The sequence below is a fragment of the Phoxinus phoxinus genome (assembly GCF_949152265.1).
Source record: "Phoxinus phoxinus genome assembly, chromosome: 19".
Lineage (NCBI taxonomy): Eukaryota > Metazoa > Chordata > Actinopteri > Cypriniformes > Leuciscidae > Phoxinus > Phoxinus phoxinus.
Window position 1 is genome coordinate 20,231,453 of NC_136894.1, and position 16,678 is coordinate 20,248,130.

At 37.8% G+C, this 16,678-nt stretch overlaps 1 protein-coding gene across 1 annotated transcript in view; it reads left to right on the forward strand.

The window, feature by feature from the left end:
• Positions 1-16,678, forward strand: part of cratb (carnitine O-acetyltransferase b) — a 60,069-nt gene that overhangs the window by 11,866 nt on the left and 31,525 nt on the right. The window contains exons 6-9 of the mRNA XM_079590004.1: positions 1,257-1,431; positions 3,891-3,981; positions 4,126-4,213; positions 8,304-8,404. Of these exons, the coding sequence (XP_079446130.1) occupies positions 1,257-1,431; positions 3,891-3,981; positions 4,126-4,213; positions 8,304-8,404 (455 nt within the window). The remainder of the gene's footprint in view (positions 1-1,256; positions 1,432-3,890; positions 3,982-4,125; positions 4,214-8,303; positions 8,405-16,678) is intronic.

The following is a 16,678-nucleotide window of genomic DNA, read 5'->3' on the forward strand; positions in this document are numbered from 1 at the left end:
AAACCTATAATATTCGACAGCAAATTGTCGGTCCATTTTATTTCGCCTTACAAATTTGCTTCCACAAATTCAGTGGTTCAAATTCAACAGTAAATTCAACATTTGACATCCTGGAACTGCAGCAATAGCAGTAGATTATCGATTAATAATCTCCATAGCTGTTAGTCGACCTCACCAGCAGGTGGTGCAAGCGGCTGTTGACGAAGACTAGAGCAAGGGGTAGAGAGTCATTCATTCATAAAAACGGATTTACAGAAATGGAGCAAGCGGTCAGTAATTACTCACCCTCATGTTGTTCCAACCCCGACTTTCGCTCATCTTCGGAACATAAATCAAGATATTTTTGATTAAATCTGAGAGCTGTCTCACTCCTCCATATGCTTCTATTGTAATTGAAACTTGCCGGCCCAGAAAGTTAGTAAAGACAATATTTAAAATAGTCCAAGTGACTACAGTGGCTCAACCATAAGTTTATCAAGCGACGAGAATACTTTTTGTACGCAAAAAAAATAAAAAAAATAACGACTTTATTCAACTATTAATTTTCTTCTGTGTGTGCGCTTCTGGGTTGTACGTCAGAACGTAGGCTCACTATTGGCCGACGTTGGTCATGTGTGTGATGCTGGCCAATAGTGAGCCTACGTTCTGGCGTACAACCCAGAAGCGCTGCACTGTTTCACTACTTGGAACTACACGGCGCACTACACTCACTTGGACTATTTTAAACAATGTCTTTATTAACTTTCTGGGCCAGCAAGTTTAAATTACAATAGAAGCCTATGGAGGAGTGCGACAGCTCTCAGATTTAAAAAAAAAAAATCTTAATTTGTGTTCCGAAGATGAACGAAAGTCTTACGGGGTTGGAACAACATGAGGGTGAGTAATTACTGACATAATTTTCATTTTTGGGTGAACTAGCCCTTTAAGGATTCCAAACATATTATGAATGGATTCTTGTGGCCACTATTTGAATCAGCATCTAAAATGTCATAATGAATTAGGTCCAGGCCTAAACATTAGGGATTAGTCTAAAGCCCAAAGTATACTTCGTTTATAGTAGACATGAATGAGTTAATGTGTTTGTCTCATGAGCCTGGTGAATTATTGGTCACAGGATTATAAGAATATTATTAAAAATTGTTTTCATGTAATAAATCACGTTGTAATTTAAAAGTATACTGTTTTTTTGTTTGTTTGTTTTTAAGCAAACAAACATGCAAATCTTAGTGTTTACAAACGTGTGTGTGTGTGTGTAGTTTTTCCAGTTGGATGTTTACAACAGTGATGGAACACCATTGACAGAAAGTCAGATCCATGCTCAGCTGTTGAGGATCCGCTCTCAGTCGTGGAAAACCGACAAGGAACCAATGGGAATTTTGACCAGCGAGCATCGTCACACATGGGGTCAGGCTTACACTCGCTTGCTCGGAGGTATACATGTCCTGCACCTAAACTACTATTTAACACAACAATAGATTTTTTCTCTAACTTGCATTTAACTGCAAGGTTCAGAAAACATTATTAGAAAAATGTTGAGAACACAACAAAAGGTTGTGGTTGTATACTGCTTAAATGTAGTGTAAAAAATGAAAGTAGTGTTCTTAATGATCCATTAGCAAGAGTGATGCACAAAAGTGTTATGTACAGTGTGAGGTCAGTCTTTGCCTCCGCACATATGGCCCATGTGGCTTACAGGCAGATTCAATTTCACTCTTTACTAGGGATGGGCTTTCAATAAAATTTTCTTAGAATTAACGATCGACTATCGATTAATCATTCATATTTGTATATTAAAATTAATTTTATAAATTAAAATTAAAAATGCAATGAAATCAAAAATACAGTGTGTTTTTCCTCTATTAGATCTTTATTACAAGATCAACTTGTGGCAGTTAAACTGGATGTTCGGTTTGGCTAAACTTGAAGGTATGCGGTGCTCTAAAGCAGCAGAACCTGCAGCTGTGAGCCAGCGTTCTTAAACGGAGACCCTCGTTTGTTCCAAAATAATAAATAATAATAAAAGAATCATGTTGAATAGGGCTGTAACGATATGCAATATATGCGAAATCGCGACACTCAGATCCACAAACCTGTGTGGGAAGGCAGAATCGCGACACACCCCTTCCAACTCCCAGAGTTATCCTTCCCGTCCAGGTCCAATGCTACCACATCTTCAAATTACTATTAGTATTATTTCAAGTTAACATTATATGTAGACCTACACCACAAACTATTTAAAATTGGGCAATTCCAGTGTTATGGACGTGACATTTGCAGTCAAAACTTGAAATATAAATTCGCAGATAATGCATTTAATATATTGAAACTTCTGTATATCATACTGCCTTAATAAAGGAGTCCAGACATTAGAAAAAAGTCTACACATGTATTTTATATTTAATATAATGGAAATACACATGCGTTACGGACGTGACACAAAAAATCTAAAATTTTTAGGTGGCAAAATATTTTTTAGTAATTCTGTGAAATGTGTATATACTGTGAACTACCCACCGGATGAAGTAGGGTTGGCTCTCCACAGAACATAAAATATTAATTTTATTTAATTTTTCGTGTTTGCATTTATGAGGAAAAAACAATGTTACGTACGTGACCGTTTCCTAAAAGCGGCACTAAAAGACTGCTTTAAAACTTTCACAGAGACCTCAAACAGAAAGCACAAAGCCTTTCTTTAAAGTGAATTTCGTTTTGTATTAGTTGTATCTTCATTTTAATCAATGTTTCATCAACCGATTACCTGGATTTAATAAATAATAAGTAAATATAGCAGACAATAGATAATCACGACACGGAGGCGCCGGCGACTGAACTGCAGCTCGTCTTATAAATGAACCGAAACTCAGCATAGCCTACTTGCCTTACAGACCTGAGAAATATATGTATTATCTATAGAACGCTTGAAATCTCTACTTTTAAACAGAACAATTCAAAACGAAAGAAAACTATGTAGGCCTAATCCCCATGAAATGTGCATTTCTCTCCGGCGCGTTCACTAACGAAGATCGCGAGTCAGCATCGTCAACTTCATCTTTGCAGCCGACACTGACTGAAAACATGTCCCCTTGCTATATTTTACATATTCATAATTATTAGCCTACTTTTGCCAGTTCTTTGTGACAACTTTTAGGTGCTTTATCGGCAGCGCCACCCTTATGTTACACGACACTGAGGCGCCGGCGACTTTGATCACCACTGCACCAGCACCGAAAACATGGAGATTTTTTTAGAGAATAATCGCACAACCTATTCGATATTCTATAATTAAATACTCAGTGACTCATCCCAACCAAATATTTAAAAAAAGTTTAATTGTAAGCGTTGTTACATGTCATGTGACTACCTTTCCATGTGACGCGAGCTAGTCTGTTAATAGCTAGTAGCCTAACACTTACAACTTTAGCACCAGTCTACTGATTTTTGTTGAGAAAGATAAGCATGTTGACATGATCTGGGGTCAGACGTGACCGCAACCTGTGACTTTCAGTCCAGCCACCGAAAACACCCGCTCTGAGGGGACTGATGTTGCCGGGATGCAGTTACCTCCGCGCTAACTTGGCCAGCTCGGGCCATGCCCTCTTTCTGATTCTTCTTTTGAAATAAAAACGGAAACGGTGGTAAAATGTTTAATTGCTGCCACACAGTGAAATTCATTTCATTGCTTCAAGAATCACACTACGCAACGAACCTGCATTAGTTTAATCGATAACAAATTAACGTGATCGACAAAATTCTTAATGATCAATAATCGATCATCGATTAATCATGCCCATCCCTACTCTTTACCATATAGCTGCATAGTTCCACTGTTGAGAGTTTCATGCTCGATTTAAAGCTTTTTTTTGTTTTTTTACGTTTTTCCCCCTCTTTAGATAAAATCAATAAAGAATCTGTGAGGCTGATTGAGAAATCGATCTTTACGTTGTGTTTGGACTCTCCAGTTATGAGGATTTCTGATGAGAAGTAAGAATTGTGTTTTCATTAATTGTGATTGAACAGTTACTGGAGATAAGCAGTGTATTTTCTTTTAAATGATTTTAACAATGTTGTTTACATCTTTATCGGTGATGGTTTGATTTGATGCCAAGAATGTTCATTGATTGGCAGGTATTCTAGTCGAATGGCTGCACAGATTTTGCATGGCGGTGGGACTTATTCAAACAGTGGCAATCGCTGGTTTGACAAGACACTACAGGTGACCTATATGTCAGAGGCCTATTCTTAATGTTCTGTCATTTAAACTAGGACTGTCAAAGTGATGATACACGGGGCAATGTTGCCGGGCAATGTTGCAGAGCGATGTTGCTTGGGCACTTTCCCATTGAGAATGGGGAACAAATTTCTATCTGGATACTTTAGATCGGTCGTGGGCCCTATGTCTCACCTGGTTGCCCGTTGACAGCAACATTGCCCAGCAACATTGCTCAAAAAGTTGATGTTTACAATTGATTGTTAACTTGAGCTGCCGCTCTAAATCCTTTCTTATCTTGACATGATGACTGGATAATTCCGTTATGTATTTTTTGTTTTTAATTAATTAGAGGACTCAGAGCAGCAGCTCAGTTGTATCCCTTATACACACATACACAAAAGTTGCTATAATAGAGGTCACGTTTATGAGTAAATGGAGAATTAACAATGAAAAAAAAATATTAGAAAATCAACAAGGGAAAGACTTTTCAATGTTATTCATCATAGAAATGTTGGTCCCACTTTATATTAAGTGGCCCTTATACCTGTGAACTTACATGGTAACTACATGTGTACATAGTATGTAACTACAGTGTAAGTACACATTAGTACATAGTATCTACAGCTGTAACATTTGCGTAACTACACATATGTAACAACCCTCAGAATGGTATGTGTAAGTACAAATGTGTAACAGGACATTGGTAACAACATTTTTTCACTTCAGTAAGTACACATGTGTAACAGTAATTATGTAACTACATTTTGTAACAACAATATGTAGCTTATTTGTTGTTCCACTTCCACATGCAGTTTTAGATACTGCAGTTACCAGTTGGAATACATGTATTTATGACTGGCAGGACTAATGTTGAATTACAACTAAAGTTTCACCTTGTGATACCAGTGTTACATGGTAACTCCTCAGGAACTGTCCACTTAATATAAAGTGTAATTGTTAAGGTAATTGTTGTGTACATCAACTGGTAACTGCAGTATCTAAGACTGCATGTGGAAGTGGAACAACAAATAGGCTACATGTTGTTACAAAATGTAGTTACATAATTCCTGTTACACCGAAAAAAGTGTTGTTACCAATGTCCTGTTACACATTTGTACTTACACATACAATTACGTGGGTTGTTACATACGTGTAGTTACACTAATAATACAGTTGTAGATACTATGTACCAATGTGTACTTACACTGTAGTTACATACTATGTACACATGTAGTTACCATGTTAGTTCACAGGTATTACGGCCACTTAATATAAAGTGGGACCGAAATGTTAATGTTGAAGGCTAGTGGAGGACTGCATCTTTACACTTGTAAGATCCATAAAGTTGTGTTTTTATTGAATAATATTAAATATATTGTATTATTATTATTATTAATATATTGTTAAATAAAAAGTGATTTTGCAGTGCTGCGAGTGTCATCCACACAAATTACCGAAAGTAATAAAGACATGGGCTTTCAGTGGGGAGAACAAGTTTTTGATACACTGCCGATTTTGCAGGTTTTCCTACTTGCAAAGCATGTAGAGGTCTGTAATTTTTATCATAGGTACACTTCAACTGTGAGAGACGGAATTTAAAACAAAAATACAGAAAATCACTTTGTATGATTTTTAAATAATTAATTTGCATTTTATTGCATGACATTGTATTTAATCACCTACCAACCAGTAAGAATTCCGGCTCTCACAGACCTGTTAATTTTTCTTTAAGAAGCCCTCCTTGGCTGCGTTTACACTTGGCATTAACATGCGACCTGTATCTGGATGTTGTCCACATACACATTGAAAAGACAAGTATAAACGCGCTTCTGATCGGAATGCTATCCGATCAGCGTGTCCAGTTTCGGAGGTAGTCGAGGACGCATTGTGATCGGATCTCAGTGTAATGTAAACGCAATCCAGCCATCGTGTCTGCATTCACAGGTGGACGTAATTTAAATCCCCGCCCAGTTTCCCCACGCGGCTGTCAGAAAATAATGGCCAGACGCAGTTTAGACAATAAATTACATTTATTTGAACCTTACAATACACGTCAATATTTAAAACAGTTTATTTAGACTTACATGATACTGTGTGTGTCATTTTTCATTTTAATTGTGCAACATTATCTGAACGAGGCGATCGCCTGTTCAATCACAGCTGTGAGTAATGAGATCTTAATGAAGAGCGTGCGCTGCTTTGCCAGAGGAATAATAGGAATACACTTTTAATTTTTTTATGTTTTAAATGTTGAATGTTTTATATTGTTTCAGCATGTTTATTAATCTCCCATTTCTGTTAATATAGTCATTGCATGCTATAACCTTAAACCCTGATGATCGATGATGTGACTTATATGGTTATTTTTTATCAACTCTGGAAATATTCCTTCATTTAAAAAACGTAATTTGATTTAAAGATGGAGATTGCACAGGAAAGTAAAGTGAGTGCGTGAAAGCAATTGGGACATTGCTTAAGTTTTATAATCTTTAGGCTACTCTTATTGGTGTCGTGCTACAGACCTGATTTAAATATTAAGTAAAAAACAGAAATCCGATCAGTTATCCAGATACAGAGGCTACTTAATATGAACACATGTAAACGCACGGTGTCCTGATTGGCTAATGATCCGATCTGCTTGATCGGATCACGGTGATCGCATGTTAATGCCAAGTGTAAACGCTGCCCTTGTTCTCCACTCATTACCTGTATTAACTGCACCTGTTTGAACTCGTTACCTGTATAAAAGACACCTGTCCACACACTCAATCAAACAGACTCCAACCTCTCCACAATGGCCAAGACCATAGAGCTGTGTAAGGACATCAGGGATAAAATTGTAGACCTGCACAAGGCTGGGATGGGCTACAGGACAATAGGCAAGCAGCTTTGTGAGAAGGCAAACAACTGTTGGCGCAATTATTAGAAAATGGAAGAAGTTCAAGATGGCGGTCAATCTCCCTCGGTCTGGGGCACCATGCAAGATCTCACCTCGTGGGGCATCAATGATCATGAGGAAGGTGAGGGATCAGCCCAGAACTACACAGCAGGACCTGGTCAATGACCTGAAGAGAGCTGGGACCACAGTCTCAAAAAAAAACATTAGTAACACACTACGCCGCCATGGATTAAAATCCTGCAGCGCACGCAAGGTCCCCCTGCTCAAGCCAGCGCATGTCCAGGCCCGTCTGAAGTTTGCCAATTACCATCTGGATGATCCAGAGGAGGAATGGTAGAAGGTCATGTGGTCTGATGAGACAAAAATAGAGCTTTTTGGTCTAAACTCCACTCGCCGTGTTTGGAGGAAGAAGAAGGATGAGTACAACCACAAGAACACCATCCCAACCGTGAAGCATGGAGGTGGAAACATCATTCATTTGGGATGCTTTTCTGCAAAGGGGACAGGACGACTGCACCGTATTGAGGGGAGGATGGATGGGGCCATGTATCGTGAGATCTTGGCCAACAACCTCCTTCCCTCAGTAAGAGCTTTGAAGATGGGTCGTGGCTGGGTCTTCCAGCATGACAACGACCCGAAACACACAGCCAGGGCAACTAAGAAAATCTTTGGAGGAAGCTGAAAGTCCGTATTGCCCAGCAACAGCCCCGAAAACTGAAAGATATGGAGGAGTGGGCCAAAATTGCTGCTGCAGTGTGTGCAAACCTGGTCAAGAACTACAGGAAACGTATGATCTCTGTAATTGCAAACAAAGGTTTCTGTACCAAATATTATGCTTTTCTGATGTATCAAATACTTATGTCATGCAATAAAATGCAAATGAATTACTTAAAAATCATACAATGTGATTTTCTGGATTTTTGTTTTAGATTCCGTCACTCTCAGTTGAAGAATACTATGATAAAAATTAAAGACTTCTACATGCTTTGTAAGTGTTTTTAAAACCTGCAAAATCGCCAGTGTATCAAATACTTTTTCTCCCCACAGTGTTTTCTTGGAACTGAATTCATTAATGCATTAACTACAACAAAATCAATATTAAATTACATTTAAGTACTTTAATTGATTTGATTTTCATTGTTAATATATTTGGGTTTTTTTCTCTCTGATTCTTTCTCTGTTTTGTATGTTCAGTTTGTTGTTGGTGAGGATGGGTCTTGGGGTCTCTTGTACGAACATGCGACAGCCGAGGGTCCACCTATAGCCACATTGTTGGATCATGTGCTAAAATACTGGTATTTACAAACCCATGCATGCCTTAAAGAAAGGCAAAAACACACAGATACAAACTCTTCTATCATTTATTATCTCTGTATTGCGTTAACCCTCTGGGGTCTAAGGTGTTTTTGGGGTCCTTGAGATGTTTTGACATGCCCTGATATTTGTATTTTTTTCAGTTGCTTATAAACATATTAATGGCAAAGGTGTAATTACACTCTATTTAGCACGAACATGGCTATCATAATATGTGAGCAACATGTATGTACATGTTTGCATTTTTGAGAGAATATTATTTATGCGTGGTTATTCAAAAAACTCAAACTTAAATTTTCTGATATAAGACCACAAACGACTAACTTCACATATTCCCACAATACTTTTGACTAATGGATTTTGTCGGCTAGAGTTTTTACTTCAAAATGATCTGAAAATCATCCGGGCTAATCGTTAAACAATAGATTGATTTAAATTTTGTAAGACACTTTTTGTTTGGAAAGGCAATATGCAGGTGGGCGTGAATGATCCAACAAGGTCATGAATAATGTCCTAATTCACACCTGAGAGAAGACAAAGACCTGCTAATGCTGCATACTAATGAGCATTTCATTCAGGTGTCATTGAGCCACAAGAAAGAATGCAAAGACAACACACACACACATATATACATATATATATATAAATATATATATACATATACATACACACACACACATATATATATATATATATATATATTACTACAGAATTGGTTCAGAGTTGGAAACATCTTGAAAAAAAGTGCATTTTTCCACAAACTTTGTATGCTTGCAAATTGTATAATATCCAAGGTAAACATTTCTAGTAATTGTGAAGTTAATTCTCATTCGTATTTTCAGAAAGTTTTGCAATATGTAGGCTATCCACTCCCCAAATTTGTCACTAATAAAACACAAAAATAATTTAAAGAGAAGGCTTATATTGACCTTTTAAGATTTTGTTTGCACCTTGTAAATTAGGTTTTGATGTGGCAGTATAAAACTTTAAAATCTATCCAAAACGAAATGTTGTCTTTCATATTTCATCTGTAACATATCGTCTTTTATAATAGTATATATTAGGGCATAAATGTTAATTTGCAGTTTAATATGTTGCTTATACAAAGACATTTTATTTCAACGTATTCAGTCGATATAGATTGATAGATAGATAGATAGATAGATAGATAGATAGATAGATAGTTTGCTAAAAGCTAAATTCATTCACACAGACACGCGTGAGCTGTAGTAAACAACAGCATGTGCCGTTCATTCATTCAAACACAGAAACGCGATTCAAATTTAAACAGTCTTTTGCGGTTTACAGACACCATTTCATATCGCGATTAGAACAAAGCACTTACTGATCATCTGCAGCTGGATCCGTTGTTAGGCTACTCCAGCACGTTTGAGGTAAAATTTCCAGGATTATCACGATATTATTATTCCTCACCAGTGTTGTGGGTAACGCGTTATAAAGTATCGCGTTAGAGTACTCTAATTACCTTTTTCGTGAAATGTGTAACTTAACGCGTTAGTTTTGAGCTTAAGTAATCAGTAACTTTGTTATTTTTTAAAAAAAGTAATCCGTTATTTTAAGGAAAGGAAAATCCCGAATAAAAACATTTCCTTAAGGATCAAGACAGTGTTGCTGCGCATTTTGAATGGTTTTGATAGTGCAAACGGTTGAAGAGTTACGGTACAACAATGAATACAGCTTGCTGGTCTGTGTCGGCGACGACACATTCGGTTCTAAAGGGTTAAAGAAAAACTCGAACTGCATTAGAGTTAAAGAAAAAATCAGGAGTTATCTTGTATGGTGCTCATATAGCCTAGGCTACCCGGTAGAGATGCGCGGATCGTGCGGATGACGTGACAAAAAATTATATTTTAATTAAATTCGGGCGGGTGGCGGGCGGTTGAACCAATCAAATGAAAAATATATGTATACATTGTTAAATATTGTTATCTGACTATCCAAAAAAATAAAATATGGAATGAATCATATTACATGTGCTTCATTAAGGCACACGCGCGCGGTCTCTTGCTCTCTCTCCCTTTCTGCTGTGCACGCGCTACGCGGTCTCGCTGGCGCGCTCGCTCTTGATTCCGGAAGATTTTAACTAATTCGCCGCTATCAATATGCGGGAGACTTGGGATGTCTGCATTTCTATACTGAAATGATATCGGCATTATAATTATTGATTTTTTTTATTGAAATAATAGCCCATCCGCGCATCTCTACTACCCGGGCTGGGAAGGTGTGAATTTTGATTAATATGTTCTGTGATAATAAATAAATAAAACGCTATGTGGAATAGCCTATTGATGACTGTCTTTCCTGTTATTGTTATCCTGCAGTGTTAAGTTAGTCGGATGACTGACGTTATTCATTGCCAGGAGTCACGACTTCTAGGTGCATTTAAAGGGGGCCGTGTCTGTCAATTAAGCTGCAGCATGTGTGAGGCGCTGCAAACGGCTTTTAAATTTTGGTAACGCATGAGTACTCTAACGTGTTACTTTTATGAATAGATAACGCTGTAACGTAACTGATTACTTTTAATTGATGGTAACGTTGTAACCTAATTAACTACTTTCCAAAGTAACTATACCCAACACTGTTCCTCACAGCGAGTGTGTTTTCCAGCTGTTGTGGGCGTTGACTGGTTTGCATGTGTTGCTTCAGGTCATCTGCGTCTGAATAGCGCGCACTCTCGATGGGCGTGTCACATTAGCAGAGTAATGAGCTTGCCAGAACGATAATGAGAACGGCTGATCTCTCGCTCTTTACATATAGATTACATAAACAGATAATATTTCTTTTAGTTTTGAATTAGATAATTTAAAACTATACACTTAAATGATTATAGAGATATATATATCTCATGTCTGAGTGAATAGTATTCGCTGAGTTTTGTTTGAGTTTAGAGACGTGCTTCAGAAAAAAAGTTTACGGAGACGGAGAGGCATAAAGCACTCCCTGTTTACTTTCTTTATTTTACAAAAGCACAATGTTTTATTTCGATTGTAAGTGGACACATAAAAAAGTTGACATTTAACAGCTTATTTTTTCATATTTCTTAAGGCTGTATGACCAAAACTGACGGAGTATTTTAGGTCTATTTTGCTGCTATGTAAAAAAAAAACGAGCAAAACGCGCCCGCGCGTTTGCCGACCCCAGAGGGTTAATACTACTGATTAAGGCGGCGTCTCTCTAGCCAATTAGCTTTTTTTTTCACACCTACTACCGTTTTTGACAGTAGGTCTGTGAAGAGTGGTGACATATTAATCCCCTGGGGTTGGCTCACTTTTTTTCTTATCAGTGCAAAAGAGACTAAACATACTGTTGATTTTGATCTTACATGAGGTCTTCTTTTATTTGTGTCCACTCATAATAAAAACAAAATGTTGTGTTTTTCGTAAAATAAAGAAAATAAACATGATGCGCGTTCTGCCGTCTCTCTCAATGAGAAGTTAATTCTGAAACGCGACAGAAAATGACCTGTAACTCAGCGAATGTTTGTCACACAGACTTGAAACGTATGTCTTAACAATGCTTGGAGACTCTATTTTTAAATTATGTAAATTATATTAAAAACAAATATTCTCTCTTTAATTAATCCGTATGAAAGCAACGACATGTATAATTTCTCAAACGGGTCCTAATTAACTCTCATGTGACCACGCGCACAAGCATTGACAGGCAAATGATCCATGTGGAGGAACGCGAAAATGTAAACGCCCTCATTACCTCAAAACAAAGAATCAGAGAATCCTGGGCCCTATACCATGAAGCCGGTTTAGGTGGCCAGCCAGCTATGTTTCAGTTTAGTTTGCGCTAACCCTGGGTTTTAGGCACCATGAAAGTGCCTTTTAGCACTTTTAGAAAGAAGGCTTTTAGCAGTGTTCATCGCCATAGTCAAGTCAAGTCATCTTCATTTATATAGCGCTTTTAACAATGTAGATTGTTTCAAAGCTGCTTTACAGAGATAAACGTATAATTTAAGGTAACAGATTGTTTTGGCTTTATAGCGGTTCTTGAATAATGTTATTTTCCAGCTAAAGTTAGTTTTGATTGATTCACTTCCGTCGAAAGGATAATTTGTTATTAAATTAGGGGCCGCTAAGACGACACCGTTCTCTCTACACAGACTTTAAACGTGAACCTGTGATAAACACTGATGGCGCTCACGTGCGCATCAAGAATTCATTCTATAGTTATGTGTGTTTGAATATGTGCGCATGTTTGTAATTCTCTACAAACCAAGCCTATACAAACTACTTGTCCTGCCTATAAATTTGATACAGAATTGTATTTTATCACCACAGGGGAGATACGCGAAATTTGCACAATGCTTTATCTGTAGAATGATAAAGGGATCCTCCATAGGGAGAGGCTAGTTGGCACTTCAGCACTGCGTTGTCATCGGGTCCAGGCGAAGGACCTTCGTCGGATCTGGATACGGCCTGGATCCGGCAGGCTGCGGGAAAACCTCGGGATAAACAAAGACACTAAAATTAGCGTAGATGCCATTCTTCTTATGATGTAACGAGTACATCAGGATTTAAGGGAAGTGTTCCCAGTTCCGGCTGACCTAATCTATGCAGCCTAACATTGAGTTATAGAAGTCTATAATGCATTATGTGAATGCTAGGTCAAAGAGATGTGTCTTTAATCTAGCTTTGAACTGACAGAGTGTGTCTGCTTCCCGGACAATGGTAGGAAGACTGTTCCAAAGTTTTGGTGCTAAGTAGGAAAAGGATCTACCGCTAGCAGTCGATTTTGATATTCTAGGTATTATTAACTGGCCGGAATTTTGAGATCGCAATAGACGTGAAGGACTATAATGCGTTAAGAGCTCGCTCAAGTACTGCGGAGCTAAACCATTTAGTGCTTTGTAAGTAATCAGCAATATTTTAAAATGTATACGATGTTTAATAGGCAGCCAATGCAGTGTTGACAGAACGGTGCTAATATTGTCATACTTGCTGGTTCTGGTAAGAACTCGAGCTGCTGCGTTTTGAACTAGCTGTAGTTTGTTTGTTAAGCGTGCAGGGCAACCACCCAGTAGAGCATTACAATAATCTAGCCTTGAGGTCATGAAAGCATGAACTAATTGTTCCACATTTGTCAATGAGAGCATATGGCGTAATTTAGATATATTTTTAAGATGGAAAAATGCGGTTTTAGAGATACTAGACACGTGACTTTCAAATGAAAGATTGGTATCAAAGAGCACACCCAGGTTCCTAACCGACGACGAAGACTTAACAGAGCAGCCATCAAGTGTTAGACAGTACTCTAGGTTATTACGTGTGGAAGTTTTTTGTCCAATAATTAGAATCTCTGTTTTTTCAGAATTTAGTAGTAGGAAATTACTAGTCATCCAATTTTTTATATCAGCTATGCATTCCGTTAATTTTGTGAATTGGTAGGTTTCGTTAGGTTTTGAAGAAATATACAGCTGAGTATCGTCGGCATAACAGTGAAAGCTAATTCCATGTTTCCTAATGATATCTCCTAATGGTAGCATGTACAGAGTGAACAGCAGCGGTCCTAGTACTGAGCCTTGTGGTACGCCATACTGAACTTGTGATTGATAAGACATCTCTTCATTTACTGCTACAAACTGATAACGGTCAGATAAGTATGATTTAAACCATCCTAGTGCAATTCCACTAATGCCAACATAATGTTCAAGTCTATTTAAAAGGATGTTGTGGTCAATGGTGTCAAATGCAGCACTAAGATCAAGTAACACTAATAAAGAGATACAACCACGATCGGATGATAAGAGCAAATAATTTGTGACTCTAACGAGAGCTGTCTCTGTATTATGGTACGGTCTAAATCCGGACTGAAAATACTCGCAGATATCATTTCTTTCAAGAAAGGAACACAGTTGTGAGGATACTGCTTTTTCTAATATCTTTGACAGAAAAGGCAGATTCGAGATCGGCCTGTAATTGACTAGTGTTGTAGGATCAAGTTGCGGTTCTTTAACAAGCGGTTTAATCATAGCTATCTTAAAGGTTTTTGGTACGTATTCTAGAGACAAAGATGAATTAATGATATTAAGAAGAGGATCTATGACATCTGGAAGCATCTCTTTCAGCAGCATAGTCGGTATAGGGTCTAACATACAAGTTGTAACTTACGCTCCACGGTTAACCTGGTCCGGGGCAGGTTATGTTCCAGGTAAGAGGTCTCAAACTGAAATTGGATCAATTGGATCAGGTGTGAGCAAAGGATAAAGTCACTCCACCTGTTGCTACTCCAAATTAAAGGTCACTACATAGCAAATTATTTTTAAACATAGTTATGGATCCGCGGATCCGCAAGACCACAAGACATTAACGAATGAAAAATGCTAGGCTTAGTTACCTGTTCGTGGTCAGTCAATAGCCGCGTGTGGTGTCCAAGTTTGTAAATAAAGACTAAATGGCAGCGTCTGATATATTTGTATAACGATACATTTTTTACTGGAGTGCCGTGAGACATGATTTCGGACCTGTGGCTTGAGGAAGACTGCATATTCGCGAGATGGACGTATTCGCATTAGGCTATTTGTTCTGTGTTTTCTTTCTAAGAAGTTAGGCGATGTTTAGGTGGTATTTTTCATGTTTTCATCACGCAATCATGTTTTTGATGCGGAGATGACGCGCTATGTAAGGGTGGCGGCGGCGCTGCCGATAAAGCACCTAAAAGCTGTCACAAAGAACCGGCAAATCAATGATTATGAATATGTCAAATATAGCAATGAGACATTTTAATTGTTTATTAATAAACATGAAGTTGATGATGCTGACTCGCCATCTTCGCAGTAGTGAATGCGCCAGAGAGAAATGCACATTTCATACGGATTACATAAGCAGAGAGCAGTCTGTTTTCTTTCATTTTGAATTGTTCTGTTTAAAAGTAGACATTTCACTATAGATATATTTTTCAGGTCTGTGAAGTAGGCTACCTTAAACGCTGAGTTTCGGTTAATTTATGAGACGCGCTCCAGTTCACGCGCAGGCGTTTCGTGATTATCTATTGTCTGCTATATTTACTTCTTATTTATTAAATCCAGGCAATTTGTTGATGAAACATTTATTAAAATTAAGATACAATTAATACAAAACGAAATTCACTTTAAAGAAAGGCTTTGTGCCTTCTTTGAGGTCTCTCTGAACGTTTTAAAGAGTCTACTGCCGCTTCAGAGCGGTCGTGTCCGTAACGAAGAACTGTCACGTCTTGTCAAAAACATTGTTTTTTCTTCATTAATGCGAACACGAAAAGTTTTAATTAATTGAATATTTTATGTTCTGTGGAGAGCCAACCCTTCTTCATCCGGTGGGTAGTATTACTTTTGATTTGCAGTGTAATTCATAGAATTACAAAAAAAAATATTTTGCCTGCTAAAAGTAAAGTTTTTTTTTTTGTCACGCATGAATGCGTGTCTATTTCCCTCATATTCCGGTACATACTCAGGTTGTCCTTGACTCTGCAAACGTGGAGAAAAACATCCAGTCTGAAGGACGCCTCGGACATCATAACGTTAGCTATTTTCCCTTAACCTAGCTGCTTTGATGCTCGTATCCATAGCTCTTATCTTATACTAACTAGCATGGAAACAATCTATGGTAAAGTCAGTGAATAAAAGACTAACACAATGATGAACAAGTACAAATAACAATCGCAATAACATGTGGTTTTACTTAATAATTAAGTACATTTTAATATAAAATATAATATAAAGAAACCTCATTGCTTGATCTCATTGCCTTGCTACTCTCTGCTGACTCAGACTCAGACGACGACATCTTTTATCCTACGTCGGCCACCGTAGCTTCTCATTCGAGTTTGAAAAGGGAGGGATAGGCCGTAAGTTACTAGCTGTTTGCAATTCGCAAATCTCACCACTAGATGCCGCTAAAAATTACACACTGCACCTTTAAAGGCCGTGTTGCAGGTTAAATTTTTCAACGAATTTGTGCAATTTGCTTGTTGGTAATGAACATTTAAACTGTTATCCATTGTATTTTATGTTGTTGGGTATCACAAAACGGAATATAATACGAAAAAGTAGGTACTATCTTACAGCGCCAACGATTCTCCTTTCCGCCACTATGCATTCTATGACGTCACCTTGGGGAGAGAGTTTACCAAAGCCCGCATTGAAAGCGTTGAGAGTGACTAGAGAGACGAGTAGTAGACGAGAGTATTCAGATAGCGCAGATTATAGAACATGATCATTGTCTATACAACACATCTATAGTCACCTATAA